This window comes from Petaurus breviceps, unplaced genomic scaffold (genome assembly GCF_028583685.1).
Source record: "Petaurus breviceps papuanus isolate PSGF00001 unplaced genomic scaffold, PetGlider_PUasm1.0 84, whole genome shotgun sequence".
NCBI classification, from domain to species: domain Eukaryota; kingdom Metazoa; phylum Chordata; class Mammalia; order Diprotodontia; family Petauridae; genus Petaurus; species Petaurus breviceps.
This window is the reverse complement of record NW_027186645.1, coordinates 15,391,007-15,411,768: the sequence shown is the minus strand read 5'-3', so window position 1 is coordinate 15,411,768 and position 20,762 is coordinate 15,391,007. Positions and strand designations below refer to the sequence as shown.

Here is a 20,762-nt window from a genome sequence, read left to right as displayed (position 1 = left end):
GCAAAACTTAAAAGAACTAGCAAGCTGCTTAATATCCTTGTTTAGATGAAGGTGATTCACTATTTTTCTTTAATGCATTTCACTTTTTAAGAAACCTTTAAGTACCATAAGATTTTCCCAATATTTGTTTTCATGATATAGTATGTCTCTATTACCTGATATTATGTTCTCTGATCAAAATTTAACAGTGATTCCAGAATCATAAGATTATCTAAAAACAGTTTTTTTCATGGTTAACAAGAAAGGATTTGTCCCGAGGCTTTACCAAGATCTTTAAATAAGTCAGTGATACTCAGGGATGATTCTAAAAATCATCTTCCTCAACACTTTGATAGATCTGTCATCTCACTAGTTAGGGTACCATCTTTTTCAGGATAGAACTCATCTATATGCAATTTTCTGCATCCAGTGCATTTCTTGTTCATCTCTTGCTCATTGACCTCTGGTCATGGCATCGGAGATATCATTAAACTGTTGCTTACAAAATCATTCATGAAACTCATACGTGTATATACTATTCAAACAGCCTCCTGAATTATTTGGAGGGCCACAAATAAAAGGAGTTGGAAGGTATATGAAAGCATTGTTTGGGGACAATGAAATTGAGGGGACCCTTTGCTATAACTGGGTGCCTAGGAAAACCATTTCCAATAGCATTTCTTTTCTTTTCTTTGTTTTCATTGATTTAGGGAACTCCAGGTAAGAAAAATCCTTTTACCCGTACAAGTCACTAGCCTCTCTGCAATTTACAGTCTCACTGAATTGCTTGGATCCCTAAGGGGTTAAGTGACTTGCCCAGTGTCACAGTAGGGGAAAGAGGCAAGGCTTGAACCAAGTCTTCCTGGTTCTGGAGCCAGCTCTGTGTCTACAAGATCAGGCTGCCTCTGGGCACCACGGAGGATGATATCACTTTTGTCTCACTTGCATTCTTAATTTTAGGAATTGAGTATCCCACATTGCTAAAGAAATAAGATGTATTTGTAGTCCCAAGAAAATGAAAGATAGATAGCATTTATCATATTCAATAGCATTCGACTTAAAAAAAATTTTTTTAAAGAAACTTGGGAAGACTTGTATGAACTAATCAAAAGCATTCTAAATAGGGTATTTTTTCCCTATGTGTTCTGCTCTTGAAAGACTTTTTTTACATAAGGAAATAAAAGATCATACAGAGAAAAATAACAGAAGGAAATATGTAAAACAAAAATAAACCCAAATAAAAGCTTAAAATAGCTTTTCGAGATTCACTTACAATAAGAAAATAGTAGTTATTGCCCATACCTTCAGATTCCAGTTGTTTTAGCTGCTGGGAGGTTTGAAGGAAATAGGTCCTTAGCATAATAAAGGCTATTATCACAGGCACAGTAGCCAGGAAGATATATGGTTGTAAGGCTGACACTACAATGAGAGCTCCAACTACAATCAGTATCAACTGTGGGATTAAAAAAAAATAAAGCATTGATGAGAATGTTTATTTTTTTCAGAGCACTGACATAGCAGAGTGGTGAACTGTCTCCCAGGGGCTCCATTGTACTAGTCAGCTTCCTTCTTAACCTAGGAAGGTTTCTATTAGGAACAAAGAAATAGAATTCTGACAGAACTGTACAGTTTGGGAGTGCCAGTTCAGAGAACTTCCAAGATAAGGTACGCTAGCAACTTTTTTGGTGTTTTGCCATCTTGATGTTGTTAGTAAAGAGAACACTAGTTTAGAGCAAACAACACTGGCCCTGCAGTCAGAAGGTTTGAGTTCAAAGCCCCGATCTTCCTGTTGCTAGGTTTTACCACTTACTAGCCATGAATTCACTGGAAGTAAAAATACTGAAACTGAAGCTTAAATAGTTTGGCAACAGTGAGAAGACAAAATTCATTGGAAAAGACGTTGATGTTGGGAAAGTTTGAAAGCAAAAGGACAGCAGTGGATGAGATAGATAAATAGTGTCATGGAAGCAAAGAACACAAGCTTGGACAAACTTTGGGAGACAATGGAGGACAGAAGGGCCTGGTGTACTATGGTCTATGGAGTCACAAAGAGTTGGACACGACTGAATGACTAAATAACAACAAGCCATGTAACTATGAAGAAATCACTGAAATTCTCTGAGCCTCAATTTCTTCCATCTGTAAAGTCACTTTATGGAACTTCCTGGACTTCTTACATGGAATTGTGAGAAAAGTCATCCTACACTTCTAAAAATTAAAAAACATTTATGTATATGTATGTGTGTATGCATACATGCACACATATTTATATACAAATGTATGTGAAATTTTGGTTTGAACAATTTAAGAAACTTATGATACCCTTTGAAAAAACTGGAAAAACTAGCAAACTAGACACTGAAAAGGCAATATGACAACGAATAAAGAGGTGGCCTCAGCCAGAAAGACATGGGTTTGAGTCCCACCTCTGGCATATACTGGCTGTATGATTCTAGGCAATATACTTAACTGTTCAGTGCTCTACAGCAATAGTGTCAAGCTCACTGCCCACTGGGCTACCCAGAACCAGATTAAAACATAACTGGTAAATGTTTAGTAAAATAAATAAAAATACATTGTAAGATAGATAATGTTGATTTATGGTTTACTAGATCAATATGAGCTGCAGGGATCTGTTTCTATTTGAAACCACTGGCAAGTGGTATTAAATTCAAGTAGAAACAGGACAGTAAATTTCACACAGGAATCCCAGCTATCTGGATATTGACTTAGAAAACCATACATGTTTATGTAGAAACTAGGACTTAGGAGTGTTGTGGCCTATACAAAGCCAGCAGGCTAATATCTAACACCTCTGATCTACACAGCTCTCTAAAACTTAGGTCTTAGATAGGTCTTAGGAAGTCCTGCCCTGAATTAGAAGGAATTTCCTCACCTGGGAGTTTCCTATACTAATGAAGTTAGAAGTCCAATCTTTGTGTAGGTTTATGTGTGATTTAATTTGTACTTTTTTTAAAAAAGCTTAGGATACTCCTTGAGAAAACTGGAGAAACTTGCATAGAATACTAAGAGTGAATGAATGGTTTAGGCTGTGAAGACTAATTTAAAACTAGCCCAGAGTATTACTGATAGTCCCAGATGGTTCTTCCAACATTATCTACTAAAAAACAAACAAAACAAAAATTCACCTAAAGTATGAAGTAACTTTGAAAAGGAGACTTATAAATTATGCCTATTGTAGCATTTCTACATTAAACACCATTCAGATCATTATCCTCACTGTGAGTTTCCATTGGTAACAAGTGTTTTATGCCAGTTGTAACAAGGTCAAACGTGACTTTCTGAGGGTTTTATCACTCAGATCTAGACCAGCCTATTTCAATACCATCCTCTAAGAATCATTTTGTGTTTCCATAGACACATGGAAAAAATCTAATATATATTTCTCAGTGTCATTCACCTTCAGATTCTACTTAACCAGAGTGCCATAAAGAGCTAGCTGTTATTTTACCACCATGGGGAATTCCCTCCACTAACACAGATCACATACCATTTATGACTTACAGTCTTATAGAACTGCCCAAGGCTCAGGGGGTTTTAGTGACTTGCCCACAGTTAGGAAATTTCAGAGACGGGAATCAACCCCAGATATTCCTGAGTCCAAGTTCAGTACTCTATCCATTATAGCAATAATCCACCTACTTGTTGCATGACCTTGGGGAAGCTACCACTCATTGGTCCTCAGTTTCAACAGTTATAAAATTAGAAGATTGGGCTACATTATCTTTGAGACCCCTTCTAAATAGAAATCTATGATCCTATGGCAAATTGGTCCCAAATAATAGAGGGGATATACATAGTAGACACAGATTTAGAGATCTGAGTGTGGATACTTCTGCCACTAAATTTATGTTTTTGGGCAAACCAACACAATTAATCAATTAATAATTCAATTCCATTCAATTCAATAAACATTTATTAAACATTCAATATGTGCCAAAAACTTTACTAGTCCCTATAGAATACAAAGATATAAAGCGATACCATTCATGACCTCAAGGAGCTTACAATCTAATGAAGTGATATGGCATAGACAAACACAACTGTGTCACCAGGTAGGTAAACAAGTAGGATAGAGTTCATTATTAGAGGTCTCTATACAAAAACAAAAACAAACTTTTATAAGAAAATTTCATGATGGGTACCATTTTGGAGTAAGATCACAGAGGAGACTTTATCTGAACTGAACCTTAAAAGAAGAGGATTTCAACAGGTGGATATGAGAATGGAGTACATAAGCATGAGGGTAAACCTGTATAAAAGCATAAAGGTGGGAGAATTAATTTGAGATGAAGAAATATTTAATAGTCTCTCCCATTTGACTGGAATGCAGAATAAATAAAGGGGAGTAGTGAAAAACAGGCTGGAAAAGTAGGTTTAAATTGGACTATCGAGGGCCTTAAAACCAGGCTAAGGTATTTGTGTGTTGTCTTATAGTGATCATGAATTACTGAGATCTTTTGAGCAAAGGAGGAGAAAGTATAGAGAAGGTTACCAGTGTCAAAATTCAGAGAGGATGAAAACTAAGAAAAGGACATTAGATTTGAAAAATACGTCTTTGATAAACTTGCAAAAAGTAGAAATTAAATAGAAATTAAAAACTAGAAGGAATGGCAAAATTGGAATATTATTAAGATTATTATTAATATTAAGATTATTAATAATATTAAGAATATTATTAAGATAAATTAAGAAAGAATATTGTCTTTTTTTTATACTCACTCAAGACAGAGCTATTTTCTCTGATACCTGACTTTCCTACAATTAACCAAATTAAGGTTAGAAACTTCTTTTCAGATGTATTCCACATAGTAAAGCTACAAAGTTTTCATCATCTTATTCTACATCTAGTCATATTTTGAAGATTTCATAGCATTAAATAAGAGTAGAAAACATTTGCACAGTGAATTCTCAAAGATGCTTCTTCAACTAAAGCATTCTTAGATTAATCTCATACACCTGTGTCTACTGGTATCATTAAAACAGTTTTTGCAAATAGGAAGTGTTAATATAATCAAAGGAATATGGGCCTAGGAATCAGGAAACCTGGATTATATTCTAAAATCTGCCATATCTCACTGGATGAGTTGTTTTCTTTCTCATCTCTACATGCCTAGGGCATAATGCAAGCATATGTTGTTGTTCAGTCACATCCAACTCCTTTTTTTTTAGTTTGTTTTGTTTTTTGAGGTAATGGGGTTAAGTGACTTGCCCAGGGTCACACAGCTAATAAGTATCTGAGGCTGTATTTGAACTCAGGTCCTCCTGACTCCATCCACTGTGCCACTTAGCTGCCCCCATGTCTGACTCTTTGTGACCCTATTTGGTTTTGTTGTTGTTTTTTTCCTTTTTCTTTCTTTCTTTTTTCTGGCAAAGATACTAGAGGGGGTTGCCATTTCCTTCTCCAGGTAATTTTAGCGATGAGGAAACTGAGGCAAACAGGCTTAAGTGACTTGACCCGGGTCACACAGTAAGTGTCTGACGCCAGATTTGACTTCAGGCCCAGGCACTCTATCCTTTGTACCAACACAGTGTATAATAGGCTCTTGATACATGCTGTTGCATGTCCTTCACTTTCAAAGAGGATGAGTCACATCATAGGTGATGTACTGACTTTATGCATGAATTAGATTTAAGTAAGGCAGAGTTGGACAAAGTCATCCCCCTCACTCTCTGTTCCTGAGTCACTGACGTCCAGTGGCAAGACAAAAGTCAGAATAATTGGCAAGGTCCAGGATGCAGAGGATAACTCTGGCATCTTCAGTGTCCGACCAAGCTCTAGCACACATATCACCTGCTTTAGTTACCTTCGTGGCTGTTGGAATAAATTGTTCTCATTCACCCTGGAGAAAGTCTTCACATGTGTGGGGTAGACATCCCCATAACTGACCAACAGGTATGAGCCCTGTCAGTTACCCTAGACCTGGGTTAGCCCATCTGCTGAGATAGTTTACTGGGGTGTGGCCTCTGCACATGCTACAGCTTCTTGGAGCCTCAGGTGACAGATGGGTGAATCAGGTAAACATCAAGGATGAGCAGCCCTGAAAAGGGTTCAGCAAGTCCTCATACCAGAGGGGCTAGTCCTCCTAAACACCCCATATGCTGCACATGCGAGCTGATTAACAGACTGATTTACTTGACTAGATAGTCCCTGAAGTCTCTTCCATCTCTAATTACTACATTCTAAGGGGGCTTCCCCTTGTCATACTAGATCTATGCCCCTAGTGACAAGAAAATTTCAAAACTGAGGGTTCCTTAATAAGGGAGCAAAATTTAGGGTTAATAGTCCCTTAATAATAAGAGAGCAAAATCACTGTCCCATTTTAAACTAAATCAATCATCTCTCAAGAGCAGTGTTAGAAAAAGGAAAATTATGGAAAGGAAAGTGTAGCTTATACACTGAGTCACTATATATGTTTTAGAAAGATGTTTCTAGAAAATGGAGAAAGTGATCTCTTTTAAGTCCTACTAAAAACCCACTTTTAAGGAAATGCATTTTCCAGCAGCCTTGATCATTAAAAGTGTCAAACATGCTGTCCACAACACTCCTGGGCGTGTCCTGAACTAATTAAAACATAGCTATATGTGGTTTTCTAAGTCAACATGCAGCCTGCAGGGATCCTTATGAATAGTTTAATGGCCCCCATTTCTATTTGAGTTTTACACCGCTGATCTAGAATGCAACCACAAAAGCCAAAAAAGGACTCTGAGCAAGAAGGAAAATAATTATCAAGTGTTTTTTCTACTTTACTACAGGAAAAAAAAAAGCCTCTCAGGGAAATGACTGACTTTTGATTTTGTTGGTATCCCTAGCACCTAGCACATTGCCTGGCAAATAGTCAGCATTTAATATACTGGCTTCCCCTGGCTGCCTTCGGTTTTATCTCATTTATAGCCAACACTTACAAAAAATAAGAAAGGCTGCTACCCCAGTGAGTAGGGCAAGAAGTGAAGCCTCACAGACCATGAAGAGACAAAAGAAATAATGATTAGGAAAGGTAGAGTTCTCTGGGATCTTTTAGAGAATTAGGCCTAGACACCTCCATATTGATCCTGACCTCTCCGTACCTCCACCAAGAGCATCAGTATAAGATAATTGATGTTTATGATGATGATCCAGTAATAAAAGGTAAATTATGTTCAGTATGTTCTGTTTGCTAATATAGGGAAGTGCATAATACATTTTAGAAATCTTTCATCTTTTATCCAGACATGATCTATGAGAGGCAGCATGACATAGCAGATGGAACTTGGAATCAAGAAGACTTCTAGCACTATCTAATTTTGGGAAGGTTACCTCACCTCTCTGGGTCTCAGGCAACTTTGTAGGATGTATTTACTAAGCTATTGATAGCTTGTGATCTCTTAGAGGAAGACTCTACATTATGTGTAAGTTTCTGTCCTAAGCACTGAAAAACAAACAAAAAAATCCTCCCAGAGACTAGCATAGCTCTCATGTAATAGTATAGTATAGTAGCTCATAGTATACATGTTTAACAAATGTTTGTTGATAGAATGAATGAGTTAATGAATGATGGGAGTGGATAAAATGTAACTCAGCTCAGTTATAAACCAGAGACAAGAATAAGAATCACTGGAGGGGGGTAGCTAGGTGGTGCAGTGAGTAGAGCACTGGCCCTGGAGTCAGAGTACCTGAGTTCAAATCCAGTCTCAGACACTTAACACAAAAGCTAGCCGTGTGACCTTGGGCAAGTCACTTAATCCCAATTGCCCTCCAAAAAGAAAAAAAAATCACTGGAAAGAATTATATAGAAAAGGATGTACTCATATGTCATATACACGGGGCATAGGAGCCATTAGATGCATTGAAAAGTGCATTTAACTTATAAAACAGTTATTTAAAAGTGACTTTCCCCACACAATATTTGAAATCAGTCTCAGACCATGATGAGAAGAAGCACAATGGAGAAAGAAAGGCCAAAGAGAGTAGAACTGAATTAATCCTATTGCAACTATGCCTTAGGCTTCCATACTTATTCTTTCAGAACTGGTCATGTGTAACTCTGGAATGAGGAATTGTCAAATTCAGACAAAAAATAAATTAAAAATTTTTTTCATTGAATTACTAGTCTCAAGTAATTCATTAGGATTCCAACAGCTACTGTCATGAGTTGCAACTTTAAATAGAGGAAACTGTGTCAAACCCAAAACAGTGCCACTCATTTGGAACAGGAAATTAATTAAATTGTCTGCTGGCTTCGGTGTGGGACAAACTGACCTTTTTGCGTCTAACAATGTGCTTTCTGTATACACGTGCATGTCATCTTTGCTATTTTGATTTTCTCTCTCCTCTCTAACACATCAATGTGAGTTTCCTCCTTTTTGTTGGTGAGGTTAGGGGAGGCAGAGGTTGAGGGCGAACAGTAATGAATCAACCCAGGGAGTGATCATATCATGTTTTATCTGTTGCCACTGCAGATGATTACAGTTGTGGCATTTATGATCTTGGATACCGATGGTGAAATCTAGATAGGAAGCTTTAGTCATATGTGTACCAAAGGCCAAGGTTATCAAATGATGTCATAGCTGACATTCTGTAGCTTATAGGGATCTAATGTGGTTTCCCAAACCAGGATAGGCCTTAGGCAAAATTGTTAGGTATGCAAACCTAATCTTGGACAACAGCCCACCTTGCCTTACCATGCTCCCTCCTTCCTCTTCAAATACCTTTCATTCATTTCTCCCCCCATTTCTAAATCCCTCCAGTACAGTCTTCAGGGCAATGTCCTATGCTCTGGACTTTTCCCTTCCAAGTATCCATATGAATCAATATTGTTTTCCATGTCTTCAGAGTCAACTAACTAGTGCATGTACAGGGCATCCCAAAAGTCTTAAAGTAGTGTTAAGATTTTATAGCTTAAAACTGCACTAAGACTTTGGGGCCATGCTGTATGTTAAGGTGCTACCCCTTCCAAGAAAAAAAAAATTTGCATTTTATCAGATTATTTTTCAAAGCATAATGTTTTAACTCCCTTAGAAAAAACTCTCATTCTTTGAATTTCATCACAACGCAAGCCTGTGTTGGATATATCTTAGGTCAGAGAAAGTTTGCAATGTCTCTCAAAAGTTATATCACAGAGGTACCAAGTGTATTGCTGGCCCTCATCTCTTGGTATAGAGTCAGTTCCTCTGACACGGCTTTGATTTTTCAACTGTACTGTTTCTTTTGGTTTCCCATTACCATTTTATTTTAAAGCCACTCTTCCTTACCAAATTCTACACAAGGGAAGATATCTCCAGTTCTAAATTAAATGTGGGCAAAATGTAACTAAATACTCAAACTTAAGTTTTTTTTAAAGACTAAAGCAACAAATTCTATTAGAGAATGGTTATTTTACAAACCTGGATGAAGTCAAATATTGTAAGTGGCAGAAGGTCATCCAGAATTGCTATATCTTTGGAGAAACGGTTCAGAATTCCACCTAAAGGTCAAAAGAAAGAAAATAGCCTTGTAGAAATCTATGGATTCAAAGGGTCAAATTATGATTAAAGTGTAGAAATAGAAGCAATGTGCTTTTGGTGGACCTAGAACTTCAAAAATGTTGAGTTTTTGTAATAGCGTTTACAGTATCAACTTATATCTTTAGACATTTAAAGATAATTAATTTCTGTTAAGTTTCAGGGGGAAAAATCTCTGACCACAGTGGACCTTTTATCTTTGATCACAAATAACATCCAACAGTCTAACTAAGTTCACACTCCAATCCACACACACACACCTTAGTGTAACTGTAATGTACTGAGGTTCCTGGCATCTTTTTAATTTAATGAAATAAAAGGCTAAGTATTTGCTAAAGGGGATTCTCCACAGTTGCTAAACAGTTTAAAAAATGCACAAAAATAAAAATAAAAAATCCATTGGTTCTAGAGGTAGGAAGACCTGGGTTGGAATCTTTCCACTGACTAATACTACCTATTTAACCCTGAGATAGTCACAAAACCTAAGTCATTTTTCTCATTTATAAAATGAGTATAATAATGCATGTAGTACCTACCCTTACTGGATTTTTTTGAGTATCAAATGAAATACTATATATAAAGTTCTTAGCTGTATAAATATCTTTTTTCTCATAATACCAAAAATCTAATTATTATATATTACCCATAATCAGCAAAAAAAGTAGGACTAAATTAAAAGAGAGAATACATTCTTCAAAATCCCCAGAAAATTCTCAAAACCGGTCAATTTAGGTAGCTATAATTTAATTTGGCATAAGTCCAGGGGAATGCAGGAGCTACCTCAATCCAGTTTGTGAGAGCTGAATGTTAAATTTTCAGTGTAAGCATTTGTATCTCAGAAATCAGTAAACGTTATAATGTAGGACTTGATTTCTTGTTTTGTTCATTGTCTAGACTCAAGAAAGTGATAGAGAAATGTTAATAATGCAGATTAAAATTAAAAGTATCTTGAGTACATTCCCCCCCCCGCCCAGAGCTGATTATTGAACATTAACCAACATACTCCCGCCTAATTTCTTGTACCAATAAGAAAATACAAATGGATATCCACTTGTTTTTCTTTGTATTTTTTAAACAATAGACTCACAGGCTAGCAGAGACCTCCCAAAGCTCTTTTGGTCCCTTTTTACAAACTTCAGGGAGAATATTATGTAGGCCACTGAATTTATTTAATAATTATAAGTTAGGCAATAGATACAATATTCTCCAATAATCATGGGCTTTGATGTCTAAAAACAAATATGATTCAGTTCTCATCTAAATATTTTCTACACATAGGCCTATTTACTTTTTCTATTTATAAAGAATGGGAGAGTTCACTCCTCGTATTATTAACAATCTTCCTGTGTGATCTCTGGCAAATCGCTTAACCTATTTGGGGCTTAATTTCCTCAGTAATAAAATAAGGTGATTGAACTAGATGGCCTTTGAGGTTCCTTCCAACTCTTGGTCTATAAGCCTAAGTAAAGGTTACATAATCATACTTTTGCCATCTATCTATAAATATGAACAGTCTGTAGCATACATGACTATATGCATTTATATATTTATTTCAATAAAAAAGAAACATATATAAACAATCTCCAGATTTTGTGAAATAAATAAAAGCAGTTTCAGGAAAAAATATGAATATTTATTTATATTTATCCACTTATTCCATCTCAATAGCTTTCTCTCAAAATATCAGAATTCTTTGATTCAATGAACTCTGAGCATGACACTATACTTAAATATTGTTGAATTTTTACAAATGACTGGAAAATGAAAGAAATAATCAGAGACAAGAAAATAAATTCAATAAAGATGAATACCATATAGGAGAGCTGGGGATCAAAACCAAAAAGTAGATAGAAAATGGAGACTTAATTATAACAGAAAAACATCTAGCCATCTCAACGGATAAAAAATAAACCACAAATCATAATGTGGTGTATGAAGTAAATAAGAATCAGACAGGGTGTGTGAGACTGGAAATGGAGGTAGGATTAGGTAACTCTAACATTATAGTTGAAGGTAGAAAGAGAACTGGGTTTGGAATCAAAGCATGAAGGTTTAAATTCCATCCCCTTCACATTACTTACTCTCTTGGGGAAATATTAAACCCCTATGGGTCTGTCTCCTCATCTATAAAATGAGGGGACTGGAGCAACTAATACCTAGGGTTCCTTTCAGCTTAAAAAACAGAATCATTTTTAGTATTTTTGAGGTCACCGTATTCAATTCTTTATAAACTAGAAAGGCTTTAGAGCAGCCCCACAATTAAAATGCTGAAAAAAACAAAGATTCACTGAGATTTATTTGTTAGTAGACTTCAATGGTGTGAGGAACTCAGGCAGGTAGAAAATGTAGTGAAAAGCATGCTACAGTAAAAGTCAGAAGATGTGAATTCTGGTATCATTTCTGCCACATACACTAACAATAACTGTTGCCTTCAATGAATCACTTACTCTTTCTGGCTCTGAGTTTCTTCATTTGCTAAATGAGGGGACTGGACCATATGATCTCTAAAATTCCTTCTGCCTCTGATATTATCTTGTTCACAAACAGAGAATGCCAAAGTGATTGTCTCTCTAAGGTATAGTTTCTAATCATTCAGACGTGGATGATGATATCTTCCTTACATATCTCAATGGATGGTCAGAAAGATCAGACAAGCTAATGAATGTAAAGATATCAAAGTACTTTAGATGTGTAAGTCTTTATGTGTACTCTAAAAACCAAAAAAGCAAAGATCTGAATGCAAACTTGTGAGATAAAACTCTTACTTGCTCAGTGAGATTTGGATTTAAAATAAATGTGACATTGGGCAAGCTTTTTCCCTTCTTTAGGCTTCTTTATAAAATGAAAGCCATTTTATAGTTGAGGAAAGTGAGACAAAGCGTCCGAGACCAAGTTTAAACTTGTCTTCCTGAATTCAGGCCTATTACTCTCCACTATACTATTAGCTGCCTCTAACCAGGCTTGTGCAGTTATCTGGACATGACATGAGGATAAATTTTGCTATCATAACTTCAATGATTGATGTTTAAGCAAACTGTGGTAACCTAGTTGACTGAAAAGACCATGATAAGACCTAAGAATCTTAACAGACGAACAAACTATAGATGCTGCCTTTGTAAATGTATGTTATTGGTCACGAGGGTGATTGGACAAAAAAAACTGAGTGCTTCAGGTCAATTTCATCACAAGTAAAAAAAAAACTAAGGCCACATGTCTCTGGGGATCAATAGCTTCATTTCACACAAAAGACAGTACATTCTTTCATCAAAATACCTGCTTTCAAAGTGCTGAAGGTTGACATAGGTGCTTTCAAAACGGAGCATAACATTTTGTGATGCAGAATTTTGGAGACTGATATTAGTGTATGCACCAGTGGTAAGCCTCTGAGCATTCCCAGGGCAAAAAATGTGTCAGCTACTCCCACATAAATATAAAACAAATAGTATTTGCTGGTGTCAGTGATAATGACTGCATAGGTGTTATTGGGATGATTTGTACTATTTCCTTTATCTTTAAGAGAGGTCCTGTAAAACAAAGATGAAGTAATTATTCAGCAATTGGAGATTCCTCTTTGTTTGCTTCTTCCAAAAACATAAACAATACTGACTTTGAGTTTAATGAATCCCAAAAGTCTTACTAGAGGTGAAGTACTGAGATTTTCACAGAGCGTGAAAAGAGTTCATCATACCATAGCCAAAACCAGTCTACTTTAACTTTTGAAACAAATTAAAGCATGATAATAAGATTTCATGTTTGAAAATGTTTGAAAAAAAAATGGAAAAAAAATTTCATGTTCAATTTGGCCCCCAAAGTTGTTACTAAATTTCAGAGAAAATTAGGTGTAGAGCAGCTAAGTGGTGCAGTGAATAGGGCACCAGCCCTGAAGTCAGGAGGCCCTGAGTTCAAATCCAGCCTCAGGCACTTGGAACTTGTTAGCTGTGTGACCTTGGGCAAGTCACTTAACCCCAACTGCCTCACTTCTTCCCTCCAAAAAACAAAAAAGGAATAAAAAGAAGAAAATTAGTTGTAAATCTTTTCTTATGGGCACTGTCAGAGGACAGTAGGATATGGACATGATCAACTCTTTTCTTTTTCAACAGAACTAATAGAGACCCAGGTAGAGAGAAAATTAGAAAATATACACTAAGTCAGCAGAACTTTGAAACAAATTTTATAATCTCCCTGCCCTGTCACAAAAAATGAGTGAGCCTAACACACAGCAAAATTGTTTTAAAGATACATCAGAAATAAGACAAAACTCACAACGTGGGATACTCACTCCTTAAGGATCCAAAACCCAACCAAAGAAGCGCCCACCTGCAACAGGACAACAAACAGTTAAATTTTCCCCTGCCAAGGAGTAAAGACTGTTCTTTTCAACATCCTCCACTTCCTGAAAGCTCATAAATTTTTGTTTTGCCTTTGTTCAGCAGCTATGATAATTGTCCCCAGCATTAGTATGTACAGTGAGAAGACATTAGGAGAATGGAATTCATATTACATCAGAGTAAAATGCCTTGTCATTTCTTCCTTTCAATCAAAAGGAAAACCAATTGAATCTCATCAGTAGGAATAAGGTTATAGTGAAAACATTTCAATGGGAAAAATCACTTTTTACTTTACTGGTTTCATGAACGAGTCTGTGAAAGCTCATTCATGGTCACAAGTAACATTTTCCATATGAAGCATCTGAACATAAAATCTTGCAAAATTTTGTCAATGTTTTTTCCTTAATTTTTTTTGCCTTTGCATATGGGATACAATTTAATTTTGTCCATCTTACTTTTAAAATCTCTAATAAATTAAGCCTGATGATGCCAATACTGCTCTGCTTGTCTGTGTCTCTGACACAGAATCTTCCTTCTATTCTATGTATTTTATTAATGGTTTATTCATGTTCCTCTTTTTCTTTCCTTTTTTGGGGTGGGAGAAGGGAGTGGCAAGACGGAGTTTTAAAAAGAGAATTCTGCAAACCACTAAGAACAATTGCTAAGATTGGGTCTTAGCCCTGAGTGGGCTGACACAGTAGTAGAGTACTACTTACCCTGACTATAGAGAACTACATAAGAATCTTGTTGCTGCAAGCACTGTGTATTTCATATACTTGATGCCTGATTCTATTACCTACAAAGCCATCTACTATAAGATTAAGATTCATGAAGAGAAATAAATATTCTAATTGGAAAGAAAGAACCCAAAGTTCTTTAAACATCTATCTACAAAGATAAAGTACAATCATGCTGATACAACAGGAATTGGTATGGAAATCTTGAGGGATTTCTAAATATGAGAAATTCTGCTCAAGGAGAAATCTTCCTTTTGTGGCAGGCCTGGAAAGTAAGTATGAGAATAGTAATATTTGCATTGCCAACCTTACAAAGTTGTAAAGAAAGTTCATTATAAATGTTTATGCATTGTATAAATGTGACCTGTTATTTCCATTTTATAGACAAGTTGACTAAGGCTAAGGTAGATAAGGAAAGGTAATGCTAGGTTAACATAGTGAAATTAGAACAATTACACAATTAAAACCAAGTACTGATTTATGTGTACATACTTTTATCTATATCTTCAGTCTGGACTTTCCCTCCTAAGCTCTAGTCTTAATTTCCAGTCACCTTCTGATATTTCTGCCTGGATTTCTTCCTATCACTTCAAACTCAAGATGTCTAAATTGAACTTCTCATTTTTCCTGTCCCTTGCCAAACTAGTTCTGATTTCCATACTTCTAGTAAAAATGTACTGCTATTTTCTTGGTAAACCAAGTGCAAAGCCCACTCTCATATCCAACCAGTTAACAGGTTAGCTCATTCTTCATTCATAATCTATCTTAAAATGTATATCCTTTTCCTTACCTTTCCACTTTAGTTTAGAGTCCAGGGGGGACTGTGGCTTCAAGACCACATGTGACCCTTTAGGTCCTCAAGTGCAGCCCTTTGACTGAATCCAAACTTCACAGAACAAATTCCCTTAATAAAATTCTGTAAAACTTGGACTCAGTCAAAAGGCCACACCCAAGGACCTAGAGGGCCACATGTGGCCTCAAGGCTGCAGGTTCCACACCCCTGGTCTAGACCTTTATCATATAATGTCTAGCCTGTTGCAGTAGCTTCCTATCTGGTGTCTCTGTCTCCACTCTCTCTTTCTTGCAATCCATTCAACAAACTGCCACCAAATTTATATTCTTAAAACACCAATCTGATAACAATCCTCCTCTGCTGTAGTGCTTTCCATGGCTTGCTAATGCTTAAAAGGATCAAAGGATCCTCTGAAGTCTGTTTTCTACCTACATTTCAAGTCATTTTCCCACTATTCACATAATATTCATATATTCATTCATTCATTTGCTCATTTATTTAATATTAACTGAATCCATACTAGGTGAAAGGAGCCTTCTTTTTTTTTTTAATTTTTATTCATCATTCCCTCATTATCCCTTATAGTTTCTTACCTCTACACCTGTGCTCATGCCATTTCCTCTGACTAATCACCATGCCACCATCACCATGATAACATATCACACACACACACACACACACACACACACACACACACACACACACACACACACACCCTGCTCACTCCAAACCTTTACCTAATGAAATTCCACCCATTTTGATAAATAGGTTTCTTTGTTTAAAAAAACAGAAAAAGGCTAGTACAAATGATCATTCCAAGCCATATCTCCATCTGGACTATTTTCATACATACATACTCTCTGCATTATCATTCATTCTTTCCTTAGAACCTGATACCTAGTACTGCAGTTATACAAGTTATATCCCCAAATAATCTGTGAAATGACTAAGAAGAGGGATCAAGTCTTTGTACATCTTTGTATACCTACCACACAGATAGGTATACTGCTTGACATAGAATATCACTTGATGATTATTTGTTTAATGAATGACTGTACTTTATACATTACATGAAAATTTTAAGAGGCTTAACTGCTTTCTTTGAAAAGCTCTAAAAAGAAAATGCTGAGTTACAAAGGGAGATTGAGGAAAAGGGAGGGGAAAGGAGAAGGAAGAAATGTGAAAGGAGAATGTTAGAAGTTCAGACCTGTGATGTCATCAGTATATAGAACTTCTGAAGTGGAAATTTCTTCTGCCTATGCAGATTTAGCATTCATCTGTAATTCTCAGTCTTATAGAGTTATTTGGGAGCATTTACAGATTCAATGATTTGCTCATAGTCACAGGAGCTAGTAAATGCAAAAGATAGTACTTAAACACAGGTCTGACTCCAATACCAGTACTCTACCCACTATACCACACTGCTTCTCACATTAGAAGTACTGGAATTAAAAATTATTTGCAAAAATGCTAAAAATCACAAATTTATTTTTATAGAAATTTTAAGCAATTCAGATAAAATACTAAAAATTAATTCCATCAGAATCAAATTCACTAACTGAAGTGATTGGATGTCATTTCAACTAATATATCACTAAAGAAGGATTTCCTAACAATTTTATTGATAACTAAGATGGAAGCCCAAGTTATACACTAGGAAGGAAGCCATTAGAAAGTCTTCTAACCTGTTACTTCTTTAAATCAGAATATTAGAACAAGGAGAAATTTTAAGAATTACCTAGTCCAATCCCCTCAGTTCACAGATGAGGGAAGTGACTACTCATCTATTAGCTATATATTATCTCTACATAACAAATCCTGCCATGGCACTCAAAAGTACTAACAAAAATTTAGTGGTCCTTCAAGAGTTTTTAAAACCTTAATATAATTTAAAATTGAATATCTAAGTATTAAGGATTGAATGATGAGAGCTAAGGTCATATAAGAGGCATTTCAATGTTTATTAGTTTACTGATTAGAAATTCTGCATTCTTTACAAATTTTAACTTATTAAAAAGGTGCTATCATAGTTTATCAAAAGAGAAGCAAATGATGTCTACATCTAAAATAATGTAAAATCTAAAATGGGGGCACCTAGGTGGCGCAGTGAGTAAAGTGCTGGCCTTTGAGTCAAGAGGACCCGAGTTTGGTTCTGGCCTCAGACACTTAACACCCACACAAAAATACTATCTGTGTAATCTTGGGCAAGTCATTTAACCCCAACTGCCCTCCAAAAAGCAAAAAAAAAAAAATCTAAAATGAAGTAATATAAATAAAAATAATTGGCACTGATGAAGCCTCAGAGAAAAGAGGGAGGGGGGGAAGGAAGGGAAGGATACATTTTATAAGGAAAGGAAAGCACAGCTCTGTTTCTTTGGGCACTAGGAGAATAACCACGAGCAACTTGATAGCAAGAAGAGAAGCTGGTTTGGTACATGTACCATAATAGTGTGGCAACATTTCTAATGCAAGTGTGTAAATATACAGTTTCCTCAATTATCATATTGCCTAGGGATTGATAGAGGAATATTCTTTTTTTTGATCATCCTAAATTTGAATTAGAGGAAACCACAAAGTTGTCAATAATGACCACAAATGACAACAAAATGTTCGACTATGTAAGTCTGAGGGTCTTAGATGATGTTCTACTATATTCAAGTGAACAGTTGCTTTAAAGTAGAATTCTATGTCACCACGAAAAATCCACTACTTGGGATAAACCCAAAGGAAGTCACCGATAAGAAGAAAGGCCCGATACACACTAAAATATTTATAGTCGCATTTTTTGTTGTAGCAGCAAAGAACCTCAAACAAAGTCGACGTCCACCTGCTGGGGAAATGCTAAGCCAATTATGGTGCATGGATGCAATGCAGTATTACTGTGGTGTAAGATAGGACAAAAATGAGGAATACAGAGAAACTCAGAAAGACTTACAGGAACCCATGCAAAGTGAAGTAAAGAGCCAGTAAAACAATACACACAATGGCTCCAATTATGTAAATTAATAGAAGAGCCATAAAACAATTAAAAATTAATGTGGTGAAATTATAAAGAACAACTTTGTCCCCAAAGAAGACATATGAGAAGATATGTCTTCTTTGGTAAGTGTACCCCTTACACTTTTGCAGAGGTAAAGAAGGAGGGGGAGGTGCTATTATTATTTCCCTTTCACAGTTTAGAAAATGGACTTGCCCAGGGTCACAGACACTAAGTGTTTGAGGTCACATTTGAACTCAGGTTTTACTGACTTCACGTCCAACAGAATGTTCCTCTGTGCTGCCTAGATGCCAACAAAGCTGACTGTTTTTTTAAACTGCCTTTAGAGAAATTGAAGTTTTAAAATTACAACAATAATTGGAATTTAAGTATCTCTATTATTTGACTGGCTCTATTTGACTTCCATGGTGGCAACTTCAATAATATAGCATTTGACCTCTTAAAAGTAGTTTGACGTAACTACACTATGTACATAAATACATTTGCATAAAAAAATAAGGCAATGTTTCTTTCTATCTCTATTCACCAAAGGATCTTGATTTTTTTTTTTTTTAGCTCTGGACAGAATTTCATAAAAACAATCAAATCCTCAGAATGCACTTTCAAGAATGAAAAAAAATCGTAATTTCTAACATATCTAAACCCCAAATCTAGAATGAACTTGAAGTACCATCTTTTTTAAAAAAGATCTCATTTTACAGATGAGGAAATTGAAAGCCAGGGACTTTCCTAAATCCAAACAAATAATACTCACCAGAAACAAGATTGAACCCAGGTTCTCTGGTGTCAGAATCAAAACTCATTCTCCTCTCCCATAATGTTGCTCTGTATAGCATGGCTTATACTTAGAGATCCAGCCACATAGATCTAAACTTAAATCCTACTTCTGACATATACTGGCTGTTCAACTGTGGGCAAGTCCTTTAACCTTAGTGTCCAAGAGAACAGTACTTCAGAGGAGGTGAAAATTTGCAATGGTAGAAGGTGTTTATTTCCTAGTTCCTTTTAGTAATAAAATCATAGCTCTGGTTCCTACCCCAACTAAATCCATGTTATAGATAATGCCCTTAAAAAATGGAAGCCCTTAAGGATCCAGACCACACCTATGAGGATTTTATAAGTCACCAGCAAAATTTCAGACATCATTGCTTTTTCTCGAACAATATAGATTGCTCTTTTGAAAAATGTTTAAGTCCAAATCTATATGACAAAATTGTGGTGAATGTGTATGTCTATGTATGTTTGTGTGTGTGTGTATATATATATATATACATATATATTTATATCAAGAGATATAGGTATGTATACATATATAAAAATAATCACCACGTTCTTTTCTGACACCTTTGCTTTACATCATTCCATGAACCTCAATGTGTATAACTTTTTAACTTGAGAACATTATGACCTTTCAACCCAGGAGCTCAGGTCATTAATAACTTTGAAGTATTGATTTGAGATTTACTATGTCAAAGGGCTGAGTTTAATTCATATTAATGATGATCATTTGGCAAGACTGTCCAAGATTAATTACATGACTGTTAAGTACTAATTTTTTTTTCTGTTGGGCAATTTTTAATTAATCATTTCCTGAAAGGGGAAACCTGCCACCAACACCTGCCCAGGGAACATTTTGTGGTACAGTGGATAGAATGCTAAGTCAGGAAAACCAGAGTTTAAATATGATCCTATATATTTATTAGCTAAGTGACCCTAATCAAGTCACTTACCCTCTATTTGTCACAGTTTTCTCATTTGTAAATAAGCTAGAGAAGGAAATGGCAAACCACTTCAACCATCTTTGCTAAGAAAACCTCTTGGGGTCCCTGGAAGGACTAAACAAACAAGAAAAGTCTAGGGCTTTCGATTTGATAATGACCTCTTTTCATCTAAATCCGGGTGATAAGGTATAGATTTTAGGACCAAAGGGCAACTTTCAACTAGAATGTCCCTAGGAGGGCATGGCCCTGGATAATAATGCCAGAAGAAACCTCCAGACACTAGCAATTCAGGTCTAACCTAAAGATTTAGGTGGTTTGTTAGCACAAAAGTCATGTGACCCACAGGACAGCTCTTGAGAATGAATGGATGAATAAAGCATTTTTAAGCACTTACCTCCTGCTATAAGTTGTGCTAAATCCTAGGGATATTGATTTAAAAAAAATAACACCAACAAGGAGAGTCTATGCCCTCAAGGAATGTGCATTCTAATGATGAAAAAAGGAAAGCAGTAGCCTGGGAAGAGTACCTGCATCGGAAAAGTTCCTGGTGTAGTGAGAGGGCTCATAAGTGAGTCAACTGAATAAAGCCCTTCCCTTTCACTGATTTCAGAGCTACTCTGGCCTAAGAATGATACTAGGGTAAAGCCAACCCATAGGAGGCAGAACTCATTTTTTACCCATAAAGGTCCTGTAATGAAATTAGTC

General features: G+C 36.0%; 1 protein-coding gene across 1 annotated transcript in view; it reads right to left on the bottom strand.

Moving 5' to 3' along the window:
• The window catches only part of CFTR (CF transmembrane conductance regulator), a 188,706-nt gene that overhangs the window by 61,738 nt on the left and 106,206 nt on the right, over positions 1–20,762 (bottom strand). Inside the window, exons 16-19 of the mRNA XM_069106964.1 lie at positions 13,760–13,797; positions 12,754–13,004; positions 9,364–9,443; positions 1,282–1,432 (exon numbers count right to left, since the gene is read on the bottom strand). Of these exons, the coding sequence (XP_068963065.1) occupies positions 1,282–1,432; positions 9,364–9,443; positions 12,754–13,004; positions 13,760–13,797 (520 nt within the window). The remainder of the gene's footprint in view (positions 1–1,281; positions 1,433–9,363; positions 9,444–12,753; positions 13,005–13,759; positions 13,798–20,762) is intronic.